Raw genomic sequence first — 15,322 nt, 5'->3', positions numbered from 1 at the left:
GTCGCTTGACAAGGCCTAGCTTGATTTGGCTTCCCCCTCTCTGCCTTGCTGCAGCGCCCGCGAAAACTGAGAGCTCGCAGCTTTCCCGAGGGATGGGCGGGGGGTGGGGTACGGGACAAGCGGTGTCTTATACTGATGGAAGTGAATGCAGCCGCAGGTCATCTCGTCCCCCCTCCTCCCCGCCGCCGCACAGGGTTAAGGAGGGCTGGGAGGAGGAGCTGGGGCTCTCTGGCCAGGAGGTGGGAAGGGGAAAAGGAGCTGGGCTGCAGACAGAGCCCTCATTGCAAAGCCGGCCCGTCCCTCAGCCTGCGGAGCGGGGCCCGGCGAGTCCCAAGCGCTGCTCCGCGCTGGCCAAACTTTGCCGGGGCGCCCGCGGGCCCGTCCTCGTGCTCGGCGCCAGCAGGAGCGGGGCGCCCCCAGGTGCAGCGCCCCCCGATCCCCCCCTTCCGGCTGCGCCTTGCTCCGCTCCCGCCGCGACCCCTAGCGCCGCAGGGGGCGGGCCCCGCTGCCCGGGGCAGGTGGCAGCCGGAGCCGCTGTGGCGAGGGGCAGGGAGAGAAGAGGCGGCTCCGCCAGGTCCGGGGAGCGCGTGTGTGTGAGGTCCCGACCCCGGCGCCCGGCGGGACCATGCTGGGCTGCGGCTCCGCCGCGCTCCTCCTGGCCCTGGCCGGGCTCTTCCTGAGCAGGGGGCCCGGGGCCCAGGGCGCCGCCTGCGAGCCGGTCCGCATCCCGCTGTGCAAGTCGCTGCCCTGGAACATGACCAAGATGCCCAACCACCTGCACCACAGCACCCAGGCCAACGCCATCCTGGCCATCGAGCAGTTCGAGGGGCTGCTGGGCACCCACTGCAGCGCCGACCTGCTCTTCTTCCTCTGCGCCATGTACGCGCCCATCTGCACCATCGACTTCCAGCACGAGCCCATCAAGCCCTGCAAGTCGGTGTGCGAGCGGGCCCGGGCCGGCTGCGAGCCCGTCCTCATCAAGTACCGCCACACCTGGCCCGAGAGCCTGGCCTGCGAGGAGCTGCCCGTCTACGACCGCGGCGTCTGCATCTCCCCAGAGGCCATCGTGACCGCCGAGGGAGCCGGTAAGCGCCGCACCCCCGGGAGCCCAGCCCGCTCCCCTCCCTGCCATCGCTCCCCTCCTTGCCCCTTTCCCTGCCATCGCCCCCAGGAGCCCAGCCCGGTCCCCTCCCTGCCATCGCTCCTGGGAGCCTAGCCCGCCCCCCTCCTTGTCTTTCTCCCTGCCATCGCCCCCGGGAGCCCGTCCCGCACCCCTCCTTGCCCCTTTCCCTGCCATCGCCCCCGGGAGCCCAGCCCTGTCCCCTCCCTGCCATCGCCCCTGGGAGCCTAGCCCGCCCCCCTCCTTGCCCCTTTTCCTGCCATCGCCCCAAGGAGCCCAGTCCGGTCCCCTCCCTGCCATCGCCCCCGTGAACTCAGTCTGCTCCCCTGCCTGCCATCGTCCCCGGGAGCCCGACCCGCACCCCTCCCTGCTCCCCTCCCTGCCATCGCCACCGGGAGCCCAGCCTGCTCCCCTCCCTGCCATCGCCACCGGGAGCCCAGCCCACTCCCCTTCCTGCCATCGCTCCCCTCTTTGCCCCCCCCCCCCCCCGCCATCGCCTCCGGGAGCCCAGCCTGCTCCCCTCCCTGCCATCGGCCCCGGGAGCCCAACTCGCTCCCTGCCCTGCTTCCCGTCTGCCATCGCCCCCGGGAGCCCAACCCGCCCCCCTCCTTGCCCCTCTCCCTGCCATCGCCCCCAGGAGCCCAGCCTGCTCCCCTCCCTGCCGTCGCCCCTGGGAGCCCAGCCCGCTCCCCTCCCTGCCATCGCCCCCGGGAGCCCAGCCCGTCCCCCTCCTTGCCCCTCTCCCTGCCATCGCCCCAAGGAGCCCAGCCCGGTCCCCTCCCTGCCATCGCCCCCGGGAACTCAGCCTGCTCCCCTCCCTGCCATCGCCCCCGGGAGCCCGACCCGCACCCCTCCCTGCTCCCCTTCCTGCCATCACCGCCGGGAGCCCAGCCCACTCCTCTCCCTGTCCCTCTCTGCCATCGCCCCAGGAGCCCAGCCCGCACCCCTTCCTGCCATCGCCCCAGGAGCCCAGCCCGCACCCCTTCCTGCCATGGCCCCGGGAGTCCAGCCCGCACCCCTTCCTGCCATCGTTCCTGGGAGCCCAGCCTGCTCCCCTCCCTGCCATTGCCCCTGGGAGCCCTCACCCCACCCTTCCTGGCTCCCTCTCTGCCATCACCCCAGGAGTCCAGCCCACTCCCCTCCATGCCCCCCTCCCTGCCATCAGCCCTGGGAGCCCAGGCTGCTCCCCTCCCTGCTCCCCTCCCTGCCATCACAGCCGGGAGCCCAGCCCACTCCCCTCCCTGCTCCCCCTCTGCCATCGCCCCCAGGAGCCCAGCCCGCTCCCCTCCCTGCCTGCACCCCTCCCTGCCTGTGCCCCTGGGAGCCCAGCCTGCACTCCTCTCTGTGCTCCCCTTTCAGCCCACACCCCTCTGAGCCCAGCCCACGCTCCTCTCTGCCAGCACCCGTGTGCCCAGCACGCTGTGAATCCAGTCCCCATTTCTCATCCTTTCTGATCCTAGTCAACTCCAGCCTACCAGACTTGTGATCCCCCTCTGGTTCCAACTCCCAGCCCTCATGCCTTGCTGACCCTTAAGGAGATCAGCTCGGATCTCAGTCAACCCCAGGTACATGGGCCCCCAGCCAGCTCCATCTGCCATCCCTCTTCTTCTCCCCTCTGACCTTCTTCCTACCCCTGAATCTCTCTCTCATCCCTTTCTCTTCTTGCCTTTGTAGCATCTTGCTCTCTCTTCCAGAACCTCTCTATCCCTCCTTCCCCTATCTAGTGCCCACTCTCCTCTCCTTGCCCTCCCATCTCACTCGATGGATACTGGTGACATCTGAGAGTGAGTAGTTGATGCTTGCATATAAAGGTGCAGAGACAATGGACAAAAGTGCCCTGCAGTAATGTCATTCCAAACAGGGTGGACACTGCATCCATGTGTGGTTGAACATAACCCTCCCCTGCCACCCCTTCCTCCAATTCTAAACTTGTCCCTCTGATCCTGTCTCCCATTTCCAAACCCAGCTCTTGCCCTCACTCCTGTTGCCTCCTACCATAGGCGAAACGTAGTGCTCATCTAACCCTCAGCCCCAATCCAATCTTACATCCTTCTGATAATATCTTTATGCTCTTTGGTGTGAATAAGTTTCTGTGACCTGTAACTTTTTACTCTTATTTAGTATTTGTGTGCAGCTGATCGAGATTTTTGAGTGAAATTTGTTGTTGAAAATGGCCTTTTTCCAAAACTGAAAAATTCCATAAGAAATTCTTTCTTTTTTGAAATTTTTAACTTCTTGTAATTTTTTTTTAATCGACATTTTTCAGTCAAAATTTTTATCAACGCCATTACTGGGTAATCAACATTTCTAGTTTATTCAAAAAATGGGTCCTTGGTATATGAAAACTTTCAACAACAGATTCAGGAACATTCTCTATTCAAAAAGTAGCTTACATTTTTTGTAAAGTCCATTTTGTTGAAAAAATGAAAATGGGTCTCTTTCAAATCCTGTAAAATGGAAACCATTTCACATTCTTTTTAGCTCAGTTTTAGTATTTTGTAAACATAACTGTACTATCGTAGGGCAGTAGTCACACTATTAATGTACCGAATACTGTGTATACAATTTGCCATGCCCTCCACTCCCCTTTACGATGTCACTCAGACCCACTAAAACCATGCTTCCTTCCAGAATTGGCTGCACTCGCTTTATTTTGCATAGACGAGCAGCTGCACATTTGTGCTTGTTGAACTTCATGCTGCAAGCTAGCTTGTGCTGATGGGAGCAAGGGGGTGGTACTCCTATTTCCATGGCGGTGACAACTGAGAGAGATTGTGGTGGCCAGAGGAGGAGTGAGGCTCGAGTTAGGAGAAGCAATTGCCCCTACCTGTTCCCATGCCAGCAGTAGCACAAAGACATGCGAAATGGCAGCTGGGGGAAGAGCGGCAAAAAGTTATTGTTGCATATATATTTTAAGATAAACTTATAACAAATATTACTAGTTTTACGGCATGCATAGATACTGGGTCAGATCCTCAGTTGTATTCGGGTTGCAGGCAGTGTAGCTGAAGGATGAGTGTGGTAAAGATGGCTACATGGTAACATGTACATCTCCTGGTCCTAGGGTTAGATGAGGGTCAGTTTGGCCCCCAGTTCAAATTAGAGTAGCCTCAGAGCTGCTCTAAGTTGTATCTGGCTGCAGTGGCCTCCAGGAGGCCTTTCTGGAGATCATTAGAGAATTCTAGAGCACATCAGCTCTCTGGCCACATTCCCTTTCATTGGCCGTGCTCCCTATGCTTGGAGCTGTAAAGGTGGTGTTGATGGGTGTCTCAGTGCCATCTAGCTGTTCCTCTTACCATAGGAGAATCCCCACATAGCTGGTTAAGATGGCTTTCCAACCGCTTTGTGCTGCCAGAACACTGCAAAGCTGTCAGGCTGGGGGCTGGCTTTTTTAATTCAAAAAGGTATAACTTTACCCATCCCTGAGCATCTACCTCTGGGATGGAACATAGAACCTGTTTAACAGTGCACAGCAACACAATGTACTAGGACAAGCAATGGAGAAATAAACCCATTTATTTCCAATTGAAAGAGCTGAGATAAGCTAAATTAGGCAATATGTAATTTGGGGATTTGGCTAGGACTGGAATTTGGTCAAGGCTCTGGCTCTAGAACCCTAGATGTTTACAAAATGATCAATATCTCAGAGTTTATCTCATCAGAGAGAAATACATATCTCTGGTCACACTGGGAGATACTATAGGTGATACCATGGTGTAAGTTAACTATTGCTAAGTGGTTTGACTTACATGCCAAAGTTGGCAGAAGAGGATAGTGTAGTGAGAAAAGGAAGTTATAAGACAGAGCAGGTTTGCACCTGTGCTTTATCTTACACCTACTTACACTCTTCTGTTAGTTGTACATTCTGTGGCAGCCCCATCTTTCAGCCCCTTTGATGTTTAAGTTACACCAGCTTGCACCAATTTGTTGATTAATTTATATCACCGTTGATGTCACCTCTGATTCTGACCCATGGCAAAGTGCTTTGGTTGAAAGGTGCTGTATGTAACTAATTACTGTTGCCATCATTCTGTTGACCTTTACCTTTCATTCCACTCCATATAAATCAAACCCCATCATTCCTCTTCCAATGCTTTCTCCACTTCCAATCACATCTTATACCCTATTCCATTACACTCTTCTCTTCATGTGCCCATTTAACCTTTCCCATCCATCACTTCTTTCCCCTATCCGTATATTTTTTTATTTCCATACCAATCTAACTCCACTCCTACCTTTCAAACTACCATTTCCACCCTTTCTAACTCTCAGATCTCCTTCTACAACCCATAACTCAAGCTAACTCTGTTCCTTATACTTCCATAACTAACCCTTCCCCTCATTCGTCTCTAACCTTTCCTTCCTCTGTAATTGTACCCCACCTCTAACGCCGTGTGTCTGTCTATAGATCTGTTGCTGCTTCTTTGGGCTGCAGACCTGCTGGGAGGATTTCAGTGAGGTTGGTTTTGAATTCCAAAATTAGGACTAGTTTGTGAATGTCTCATTTTGAAACACATTTACAGACTCTTTCCTGAGCAGCACTGAGATACTTTCAAAACTGCCTTAAAAATGGATCCAAACTGAGTGAGGCTTGGCAAGTCAACAGATATTTGAAAGCAGTGGCATTCAAAACTGAAGGGAGGAAGTTTCTCTAAAATTGCCCCTGAGTTACCTATTGCTGAGGACCACAGCAGCACAATAACCTCTTTGAATGATTCCAGTGTGAAATCCATGAATACTTCACTGACTGGAAACCTGATGACATTCTGATTTCTGGGATTTAAAAATTAAACTAGCATATTATCCCCTGGACTGAAGGCATTCTTCTGGGGAGGGGGAATAAATCCTCCCCTTTAAAATATAATGAAATATTCCTAATCTAGGAAAAGGTCAGAAGAAAACTGGTATCATCCTATTAGAGGATTGTACCCTAGTAGAAAACATCACTAATACAAATAACAGAATAGTTACTGATTCGTATACAAGGCATTTCTCCTAAGTTTTTTCCTCTTAAGAATGCACTTTCTGCACCTAATATTGTTGGTGAAATGCACAGTCAATGGAAATGTAAATTCACATTTATTATTGAAAAGGTTTTCATCATTCAAAATGAAAATATTACCCACAGAGTAATAGGTCTTTGCACTTCTATCACACCTTTTGTCCAGGGATCACAGATTTCTTTCTAAACTTTGACTGGTTAAGGTAAGTATTATTCAATCCATTGTGTAAAAGGGCAAATTAAGGATGGGATGGTTAAATGATGTAATCAAGCTCGTTGTCAGTGGCAGAGTCAGGAATAGAGCCCCGGAGCCCTGAGTCCAATTCCTTTTCTCTGCTCACCAGACCATACCTCAGGGGTGGGCAAACTTTTAGGCCCGAGGGCCGCATCTGGGTGGGAGGAAATTGCATGCAGGGCCAGGGCAGGGGGTTGGGATGCGGGAGGGAGGGAGTGTGTGCTGTGGGAGGTGGTGTGGTGTGCAGGAAGGGGCTCAGGGCAAGGGGTTGGGGCAGAGGAGGGGTGCGGGGTGTATGAGGGGGCTTAGGGCAGGGGTGCAGGAGGGGTGCGGAGGGAGGGAGGGGGCTCAGGGCAGGCAGTTGGGGGGCAGGAGGAGTGTGAGGTGCGGCAGGGGGTTGGGGTGCAGGAGGGGTATGGCATGGGGTTGGGGGGTGGGGTGCAGGAGGGGTTCGGGCTCCCGCCTGGCGCCACTTACCTGGAGCGGCTCTGGGGTGACAGCAGCGTGCACCGGGGCCAGGGCAGGCTCCCTGCCTGCCTGCCCTGGCTCCTCTCTGTGCTGCTCCCTGAAGTGGCCAGCACCACGACCCTGTGCTCCCTGGGGGCGGGGGCAGAGGGCTCCGTGCGCTGCCCTTTTCTGTGGGTACCTTCCCGAAGCTCTCATTGGCAACAGTTCCCCATTCCCGCCAATGGGAGCTGCGGCGGGTGGCGCCTGGAGGTGAGGGCAATGCATGGAACCCTCTGTCCCCCCTGCCCCCCACCAGCGGCCTCAGGGATGTGGTGCTGGCCGCTTCTGGGAGCGGCACAGGGCCCGCGGCGCCACATGGGTGGCAATCCCACAGGCCGGCTCCAAAGCCCTGAGGGGCCGGATCTGGCCTGTGAGCAGTAGTTTGCCCACCCCTACCATACCTCCTCCCAAGTGAACAATTTACAGTATACAGATTCACAGTGTGAAATAACTTTATATTCTATCGCATTGTAGAAAATCTCAGTTTGCAGAGTTTCTTCCAGTTAATCCACAATATAGCAAATAGTATTTTTAATTAAAATAAAATTTTGTTTCTTTACTCATTTTTGTGCATGTGGATTGGCAGTCAGATCAAGTTGTTAGACTGCGAGGGTGAGATCTTCATTCTGGCTCTGGCTGGGTAAAAGGACTGGACTGGTTTTCTGTTTAACTTCAGAAAAGATTTCTTTTTGTTCGCTTTCATGAGACTGATGTTCATGCATCAGTTTTATAATTATAACAGGACAAAGGGACGAAAAAGTGCATAATACAAAGCAGTTTACATATAGGGAAATTGTGCACACTAATTAGCATTCAACATTCTCACCAGAAGAGTGTTAACTTTGGGCTCCATTCTCCCAGACCTGCACTTTTGCATAGTTTGAACTACAATTGATGAAGTGCAGCATCTTGAAGCAAATTCTGAAAAATGCACATTCTTCCTCACAGAGTTTATGTTGCACATGATGTCAGTTGTCAAGTATGTAAAACAGTGAGTGTATGGGCCCTAAAAGGTCAGGGGAGTGGCCCTAATTAACAAGTTAGATAAATCAGCTCTAATTGACCACAACATTAATGGGCACAGCAGCTTTGGCTTGTGCCAGTATTATTTATGTAGTATATCACTGGGGACCTTTCTAAGCTTGTCACCCTATTAGAGCCCAAATATTTCCATGTGTGAACTGTTATTTGATCATTTCTCCACTCTGTGAAGAACAGAGAGGCTTTTCTTTAACACTGGTCTGGCAGGTCTGTCTTTCCCACCTATTTTTTCATTCCAGTAAACACATTGCTAGCAGCCATTTTAAGAAGAACTGTACAGTTGTTAAAATTAAAGACTGAAAGAGCCCCATTAAATCATCTTTTCTAGCTCCCTGCTCAGTACAGGGTTCTCCCATAAGGCAGAGTCCAACTCCTTTTGTCCATTTGAGTTCCCATAAGCCTGTGTTACCAGAGCTTGAAATAGTACCGAACTCCCAACTACTAAATCTAGTGGACGGTGACTGGTACAAAAGATGATGAGTCCGTCTTGGGTGAGGGCGGGGCAACACCCTAGCCAAAAGCCCATCCTCAGTTGCTGCAATGGGAGAACCTGTTGTGATCCCTACCATGACCGTGCTTAGGGCTTCTGTCTTTCATATCTAGGCTATGATGTAAGGCAGATTTAAAGGCCACTTCTCTGGAAGGAGCTGTCTGTGTCTTTTCACTACTGTTACTCCAGAGCCCCCTACCTGTGGAAGGGATGATATGGCCACTGCTGTACCATTCACTCAGCCTAATGACTGCTGTGAAAGGGCATCTCAGTTACTCTGTGCCCCTCCCGTCCTCTGCCATTAACAACTATTGTCTCCTTCTCTGAAGGGAGAGAGGGGAGTCAAGGGTTCGACAGACCAGTCAGAGCAGAGCACCCCTGTACAAATGGAGTTAGGAGGCTGAAAGGGGATCACTCAGCCCCCTCACTGTTTCCTCAGCAGTCACCCATCTGGGGAGATCTCACCCTTAAATTGGGGGGCAGCACCACCTCCTCTGACATTACTCCCTGAAAACCTCATATGAGTTGGGCAGGGATGGTGTCCCTAGCCTTTGTTTGCCAGAAGCTAGGATTAGGACACACGGGATGGATCACTTGATGATTACATGTTCTATTAATTCCATCTGAAGCACCTGGCATTGGCCACTGTCGGAAAACCGGATACTGGGCTAGATGGACCTTTGGTCTGACCCAGTAGGGCTGTTCTTATGAGTCAGTGGAGTCCAGTCTCCATACAGAAGGATCTAGTTGGTCAACCACAGAACAGAGGGTCTCTGGGTAAGCTCTGTGCTCACTAAGCAGATGAGCCAACATTTGGCCCTTAGATTTGTGCTGTTCCTTTATACTGTTGTAAAAGAGAGAATCTCCAGGTCTGTATTTAGAAGATACTGTATCTTTAAACACACCAATGGTTATAGCTGACTCTGGAGGCCAGTGTGAAATTGTATATCTTTGATTAGTCTTCAGGATCAACCTAATTAAGACAATCCTTGAAGGAGAAGAAAACGATATTTACAACATGTTTATATTCCAATTGTCGGAGCAGAGAGTGCTAAGGTCCAAATTTATGTCTCTGGCCTTTGATTTTTGTCACCAGCTTTTGCGCATGTAAGCGATTCTACCTACAGATGTGGGGATACACCATTTTGTATGTGCTAAATTGCTATTGTGTGCACAAGTGGCTCTGCCATTCATGCCAGTCTTGTTACCCCATTTGCTTCCTCCACCCATTGTTGTCTCTGTGTTGTTCCATGTTGACTTCTTGCTAGTTGAATGCTCTTCTCACCTGAGTTTACCAAGCAGTCACCCTCTCTTCATTTAGGTCCTTCTTAAAACTCACTTATTCTGCAAAGCCTGCAAGAAGTGAGTTTACAATTTAAAAACTAACAAACAAACGACCAGATCCTCCCATTCACTGGATTACTCAGTATGACGTGCCACCTGTGTGTCATGCTTTTAGATTCCAAGGGCTTGAGGGCAGGAATTGTTTTTGTTTTTCTATACCGTGCAGTATCAAATATGTTGTCAGTGCTACAGACTTCACTAAGGAAAACACCTAAGCATGTGCTTATGTCTATCCCTATTTATGACAGTGCTGAAGTCCTGAAGAGGGATGTTTTCCTGACAAATAGAAACAATAAAACAAGAGCAGATAGAAAGGGGCACTTGCAAAATAAGAGAGATGGTTTAGGCTACCTGAACATTTATCTCTGGAAATGTTTAACACATAAAAATTGGAGAAGTTTATGTCAAATGGCAGGAACATAGCTGTTAAAAAAGAAAACTTCTGTGTCATATTGCACCTTCAGAATATGGAAGTGTAACTTTATAGATCTAGATATTTTCTTTGCCGAGTCTTGAATTATGCTTCAGTCAAAACAGTTGCCTTGATTATATGTGATTAGAGTAGGTTGATTGCTATGCTGTTTTTGAATATTTCAGAGAAATAATATATTTAATTCTTGGTGTTACTTGCATCCATCATGAAGGGTCCAGGTCCTTAAATTATTTTGGTGCATGCTTGTAGCATTCATAACATACTCTCCAGTGATACTTTACTTCGTTTCCATATGGAAGCTGAAACCGTGTGGTGGTCCATGTATTGCCTATCACATCAGTGGACTGTTGAGCAGTGTCAAGGTACATGTGAATTTCTGCATTTGGAGAGGAGAGGAAGGGCTTCCCCAGGGTGATTATACTTTGTCCATTTATTCCGGAAGAGGAGCATTGTAGAATGAACATACAATATTACAAGGAAATAAAAACATGGCTTGAAGGTGTGTGGTGCTCTTGGTGAGATTGGGGGGGGGGGGGGGGGGGAGGAGGGAAGGAAACACCACCACAGAATGTAAAGCAAGTAAAACAAGTGCTAGGACCACTTTACTGAGGGGCACCTAATTGGAAGTCTGAGACACTTTGCTGTATCGCACCCCCCTCCTTTTTTTTTTTAAGGGATTCTGTGGTCAGAGTGAAACATATTTTGGGGATCATTGGCTAGGTGGAGAAACACTAGCTTAAGTTAAGTCTTCCTTCTCTGCCTCCTTATGTCCCTCTAGGTGTGTAAACACACACAAAGATGCGCATCTAGTATCAGTGGTGCTGTCACATCCCCCTTGCTTGAAGTAGTAATAACAAACACCAAATCCATCCATCAGCAGCACCCCCACTACAAAAATTGTTCCATCACCCCGGTACTAGCAGTACTTAAAACATAGGTAAAAGCTTTAACTGTTCATGCTCATTATAACTATTCGCAAATGCTATTAGCTCTGTTATTTCCAATCCAGTTGTTTCCAGACTTAAGGTCAAATTCAGCTCAGACCATACTTTGCAGACCTCCATGGACTTCAGTGAAATTGTACAAGTGTATAAGTTAGGGCAGTATTTTGCATGTAACGAACCACACATTCCTCAGGGAAGACTGTGTACATGTCAGATTTGTCATTTTTAAGTTGTCATTTTTCAGTCCTCTACATAAAAAATGCAAGTACACCATTTTCTTAGTTTTCTTAGAAAAAATAAACACTTATAAGCTGAAAATGTATATTTCTGGCCTTACAAGAGACATTTTGAGAAAGTTATGAGCTAAAGAAGAGAGAATTCTAAACCTTACTAACAGTGTTGCTGCTGGTGACCGTACACTGCCTCTCTCTAATATATCTATAGCATGAACTGTAGGAAAAAATGGCTTTTGTGGTATATGTATTGATAATCTATGTGCAAAGTCAAGATTTGTGGAGTTAAATGCCACCCAAGGCTGTGATCATTTTAAGTGAATAGAGCTAGAATTTTTTAATTTTCATATGAAATGCAAAATTCTGCTGGTGGATCTTAACGCACAGAGCTGCTGTTGACTCAATGGAAGATCTCAGCAGAATACCGGAGTCAGGAGTCACTATGTGAATCAAAGGACAGATCTCCTGTTACCTTGAAAGTTGTTCTGTCATTTTTAGTTCAGAGATGACATAATGCCCTATCCTCAAATACTTCTACAATGCAAATATTTTGCAGTTAAAGAAGATATATTAAAGAACAAATAAATATCTGAAGTAGATAATTAAAACTAAATTAATTCACGTTGAGGGATTTCGTAGTCAGCAGTGCTGAGGAATGTTCCCATCTCATCAAAAGAACTGAAGAAAGTCTCCAGACAACAACCCCTCAGTTTGACTTTGCTGTTTCCAGCAGAGTTCCTGAAATGGCTTCTGTAATGCTGCGCAATGTCATTTTAATTGCAATAATAATCAGGATCACATTATGCTTGGATTTCCTCTAGCCATAACAGGTTGTTTATTCACAACAAAGTTTTCTACCAAATCACCTCGGTCTGTCTCTCTTTTCAAACCTTTCCTCCCACTCTGGCCCTTGAATTGTTGTCTTTTGTTATACTCTTTTTCAGTTATTTTTACAGTTTTCCACTGAAAATGGATTTGGTAAAACGGGCTGTAGGAAAGGTCAGGGATCCTTATAACAAGGCCATTGTTTTTTAAAAGCATAGAGTTGTCGGTTTCTGGCAGTGATAAGGGTCTGCATTTATTCAGAGGAGATTTGTGATTTGTGCTTTGCATAGTCTTGAACATAAATGAAAGTACGCTTTTCCTTTGGAACTCATATAGTCTTCATTTACTATCAAATGTTGTTTCAAGACATGATTCTGTTTATTGATATATTGTCTTATTGAGGCGCCTACTGGCTTGTGTTCTAAAATGGCCTTAAAATGGGGCATAAATTCCTGTTTTTCTCTAAAAGTTGTTAGCCGATTGGTGTGAAATTTCACACAGGGTTAATTTTTAGGCCTTTTGAATTTTTGATGCAGTTTTTGTTTGGTGTTTCTTAACAAATTTGTAATAGAAAGCCTTTGAATTTGAGCTTGTGCTGAATTTTTCCCTTGGCAGGCCTGCTGTTTATCATTGTCAGAAAGTTCTGTACACAATTGTCTGGACAAAACTTGGTAAAGAGGTAGATCCGGGGGCCACAGAGAGAGTGTTTTTATTTGTTTTGGTTCTTTTTAACAAATGTGTTTAGCCATTATTTGCATTATGAATAAAAGTTTGTGCACGGTGCACGTAAACTTGATGGATGAAGGCTAGGTGCAAGCTAAATAGATTGGGTCAGGATACACAGAAACCTGATTATTGGGACTCGGTGCACTAAAGATTGATTGATGGGGAATGCTGGGTTCAGAGAAGCTGGACTGGTGAGGTATGGGGAAGAGCGGGGCATCTCCAAGTGTGACTGGTTGAGGGAGAGGTGGGAGAGCTGCATGCAAACCTATTGGATGAGGACCAGGAGCACATAAAGCCTTCTTTATGAGAAGCTAGACTGTTGTGTCAGAATGTATTCTACAACAGAGAAGGGATCAAATGCTCTCCCACTGTACTTTAAGCCCCACATGTCGTGCCCCCCCACTTATCCAATGCCTACCCCTAAATAAGTATTAAATAAATTAAGAGATGAATACACAAAAATCTTCCTTGTGAAGCAGTTAGGCTTGCTACACACAGGACATGCCTCTGACAAGCTCATCAAAACAAGGAAATGAAAAGCTAAGGCACCTAATAATATATATCCTCTTCTCCTCCTCCCATAGACACACATCTTACTATTGCCACAACTACCACACACCATACACTACAGCCTTAACTCTGCCCATTAGGGTTGCCAGAGTTTTACATCACCCCCTATAATTGCCCTTTTACACATAACCCTTTCCCAGATTAACCTCTGCCAGCACAACAAACTACTGCATCAAACATCCATAACTACTAGCGCCAGGGGAGGAGGAAAATAAATTGGTAAACGAGAGCATGCCAAAGGTTGAAAATGGAGCTGAGTTAAGATGGCAGTGTATGTATGATAGGTGGGGTCATACTAAGGTGTACTGTGGGTGAAGGTGTTAGGTGGCTTAGTTTTTCATTTCTGTGTGTTTGTGGGGTTGTGTTAGGGTTGCAATGCACAACATGCATAACCATTTCTCAACCCCAAAGATAACAGAGCCGGATCCTCAGCTTGTGTAAACTGGTGTATCTCTACGGACTACAGTGGATCTAAACTGATATAAACAGTGGATCTAAACTGATATAAACAGATGCCCAGCTGTGCATCTGGTCCACTGTTCCTAAAGCTATTGAAAAATGTTCCTATTATGAAATGTATTCCTGCTTATAACACCACTGATGTCAATGTCACTTTGCTCAGCTGCAGGGGGATGCTCGAGCAGATCCAGTGGCAGGATCTAAACTAGTGTTGTAAAGCGTCATATGAATTTACTGTGTTGTGTAAATCATTAATAATAAAATTCTCTGGAATCTGTTTTTTGTGTGGGATTTAAATTTTAAGAGGGGTTTTTCCACTTCCATTTAAAAAGACTGAAGGAAGTGGAAGTGTGTGTAATTCGGGGGTGTCGCTGCATATAAGTCTTTCTCATGATCACTATACTAAAAAATAAAAAATGTTTTTAATGTGGAGATGGGCTCAAGCTAAAATTCAGATCCAGATCTCAATGTGCAGTGCAAGCACCCCGAATGTTCAGGCAACGTTGGATCTGGGGCTTTGATTGGTTCAAGGAAATCTACATTTCTTTACTTTGGAGAGTGTATTTTAGTGCTTCGTATTTTTCCTTCCACACCCCCTACTTGGGAATGAAGATATGAAATATACTGCCCATGATGTTTCTTTTTTACCTTCTTTGCTGGCCAGATTCTCTTTTTCCTTCCCTCTGTCCCTCTTTTTGATTCTGTTTCTATTCCCTTGTTACCCATTATGAAACAGACAAATCTGCAGGACAGGGAAAGCGAACAGAGGTTACAGGGGTAAGTGCTGTGAAAGTGTAAGGAAGATCCAGTTTATGGGCATTTTGTAGATTTCTTTAAGAGGTCACAAGACTTCTAGTAATAGGAATTGTTGAGGGGGTAGTATCAGACTGGTAGTAACAATAGGAGAGTCAGAAACAACTGCCACAGGTCCAAAGAGAGGCCACGATTCAGAGTACTGAATAAGGAAACACAGCTAGGTCCCAGACTACGTACTGGAGTTTGGAAAGGTGAAAAATAAGAGGAAATATGTAAGAAAATAACAGGCTTGAAGAAGGCCATATGGATTATACCTTTTATCCTGTCCTATAATAAAAGGTTAAGAAAATACTTGATAAAATTAAAAGGACACATTTAAATTGGATAATAGGAAACACTTTTTAAAAAGCCATCTATAATTGATCTGTAGAGTTTACAACCTCTCGATGCTATTTGACGTGAACAGCTTAGCAAGATTCAAGAAAAGTCTCTGATAACACATGAATAAGAATAGTAGCTGAAATTTTACTGGTTAGGATAAAAATGACAAGTATTATGCTTCTCAGCATAAATTGTAGTTGAAGAATAAGCTAACGTCAGGAAGAAATTTCTTCCATACTGCAATGTGGTACAGTTA

General features: G+C 47.5%; 1 protein-coding gene across 2 annotated transcripts in view; it reads left to right on the top strand.

Annotated features, from left to right (window-relative positions):
* Positions 1–208: 208 nt before the first annotated feature.
* Positions 209–15,322, top strand: part of FRZB (frizzled related protein) — a 32,026-nt gene continuing 16,912 nt past the window's right edge. Inside the window, exon 1 of one of the 2 annotated variants that reach the window (XM_037912786.2) lies at positions 209–1,085. In XM_037912786.2, coding sequence (XP_037768714.1) covers positions 626–1,085 — 460 coding nt within the window. In that variant the 5' untranslated portion in view covers positions 209–625. The remainder of the gene's footprint in view (positions 1,086–15,322) is intronic. The other variant, XM_037912787.2, reaches the window with a different exon arrangement.

This window comes from Chelonia mydas, chromosome 11 (genome assembly GCF_015237465.2).
Source record: "Chelonia mydas isolate rCheMyd1 chromosome 11, rCheMyd1.pri.v2, whole genome shotgun sequence".
Taxonomy (NCBI): Eukaryota; Metazoa; Chordata; order Testudines; family Cheloniidae; genus Chelonia; species Chelonia mydas.
This window is presented reverse-complemented; position numbering and strand designations above follow the sequence as displayed.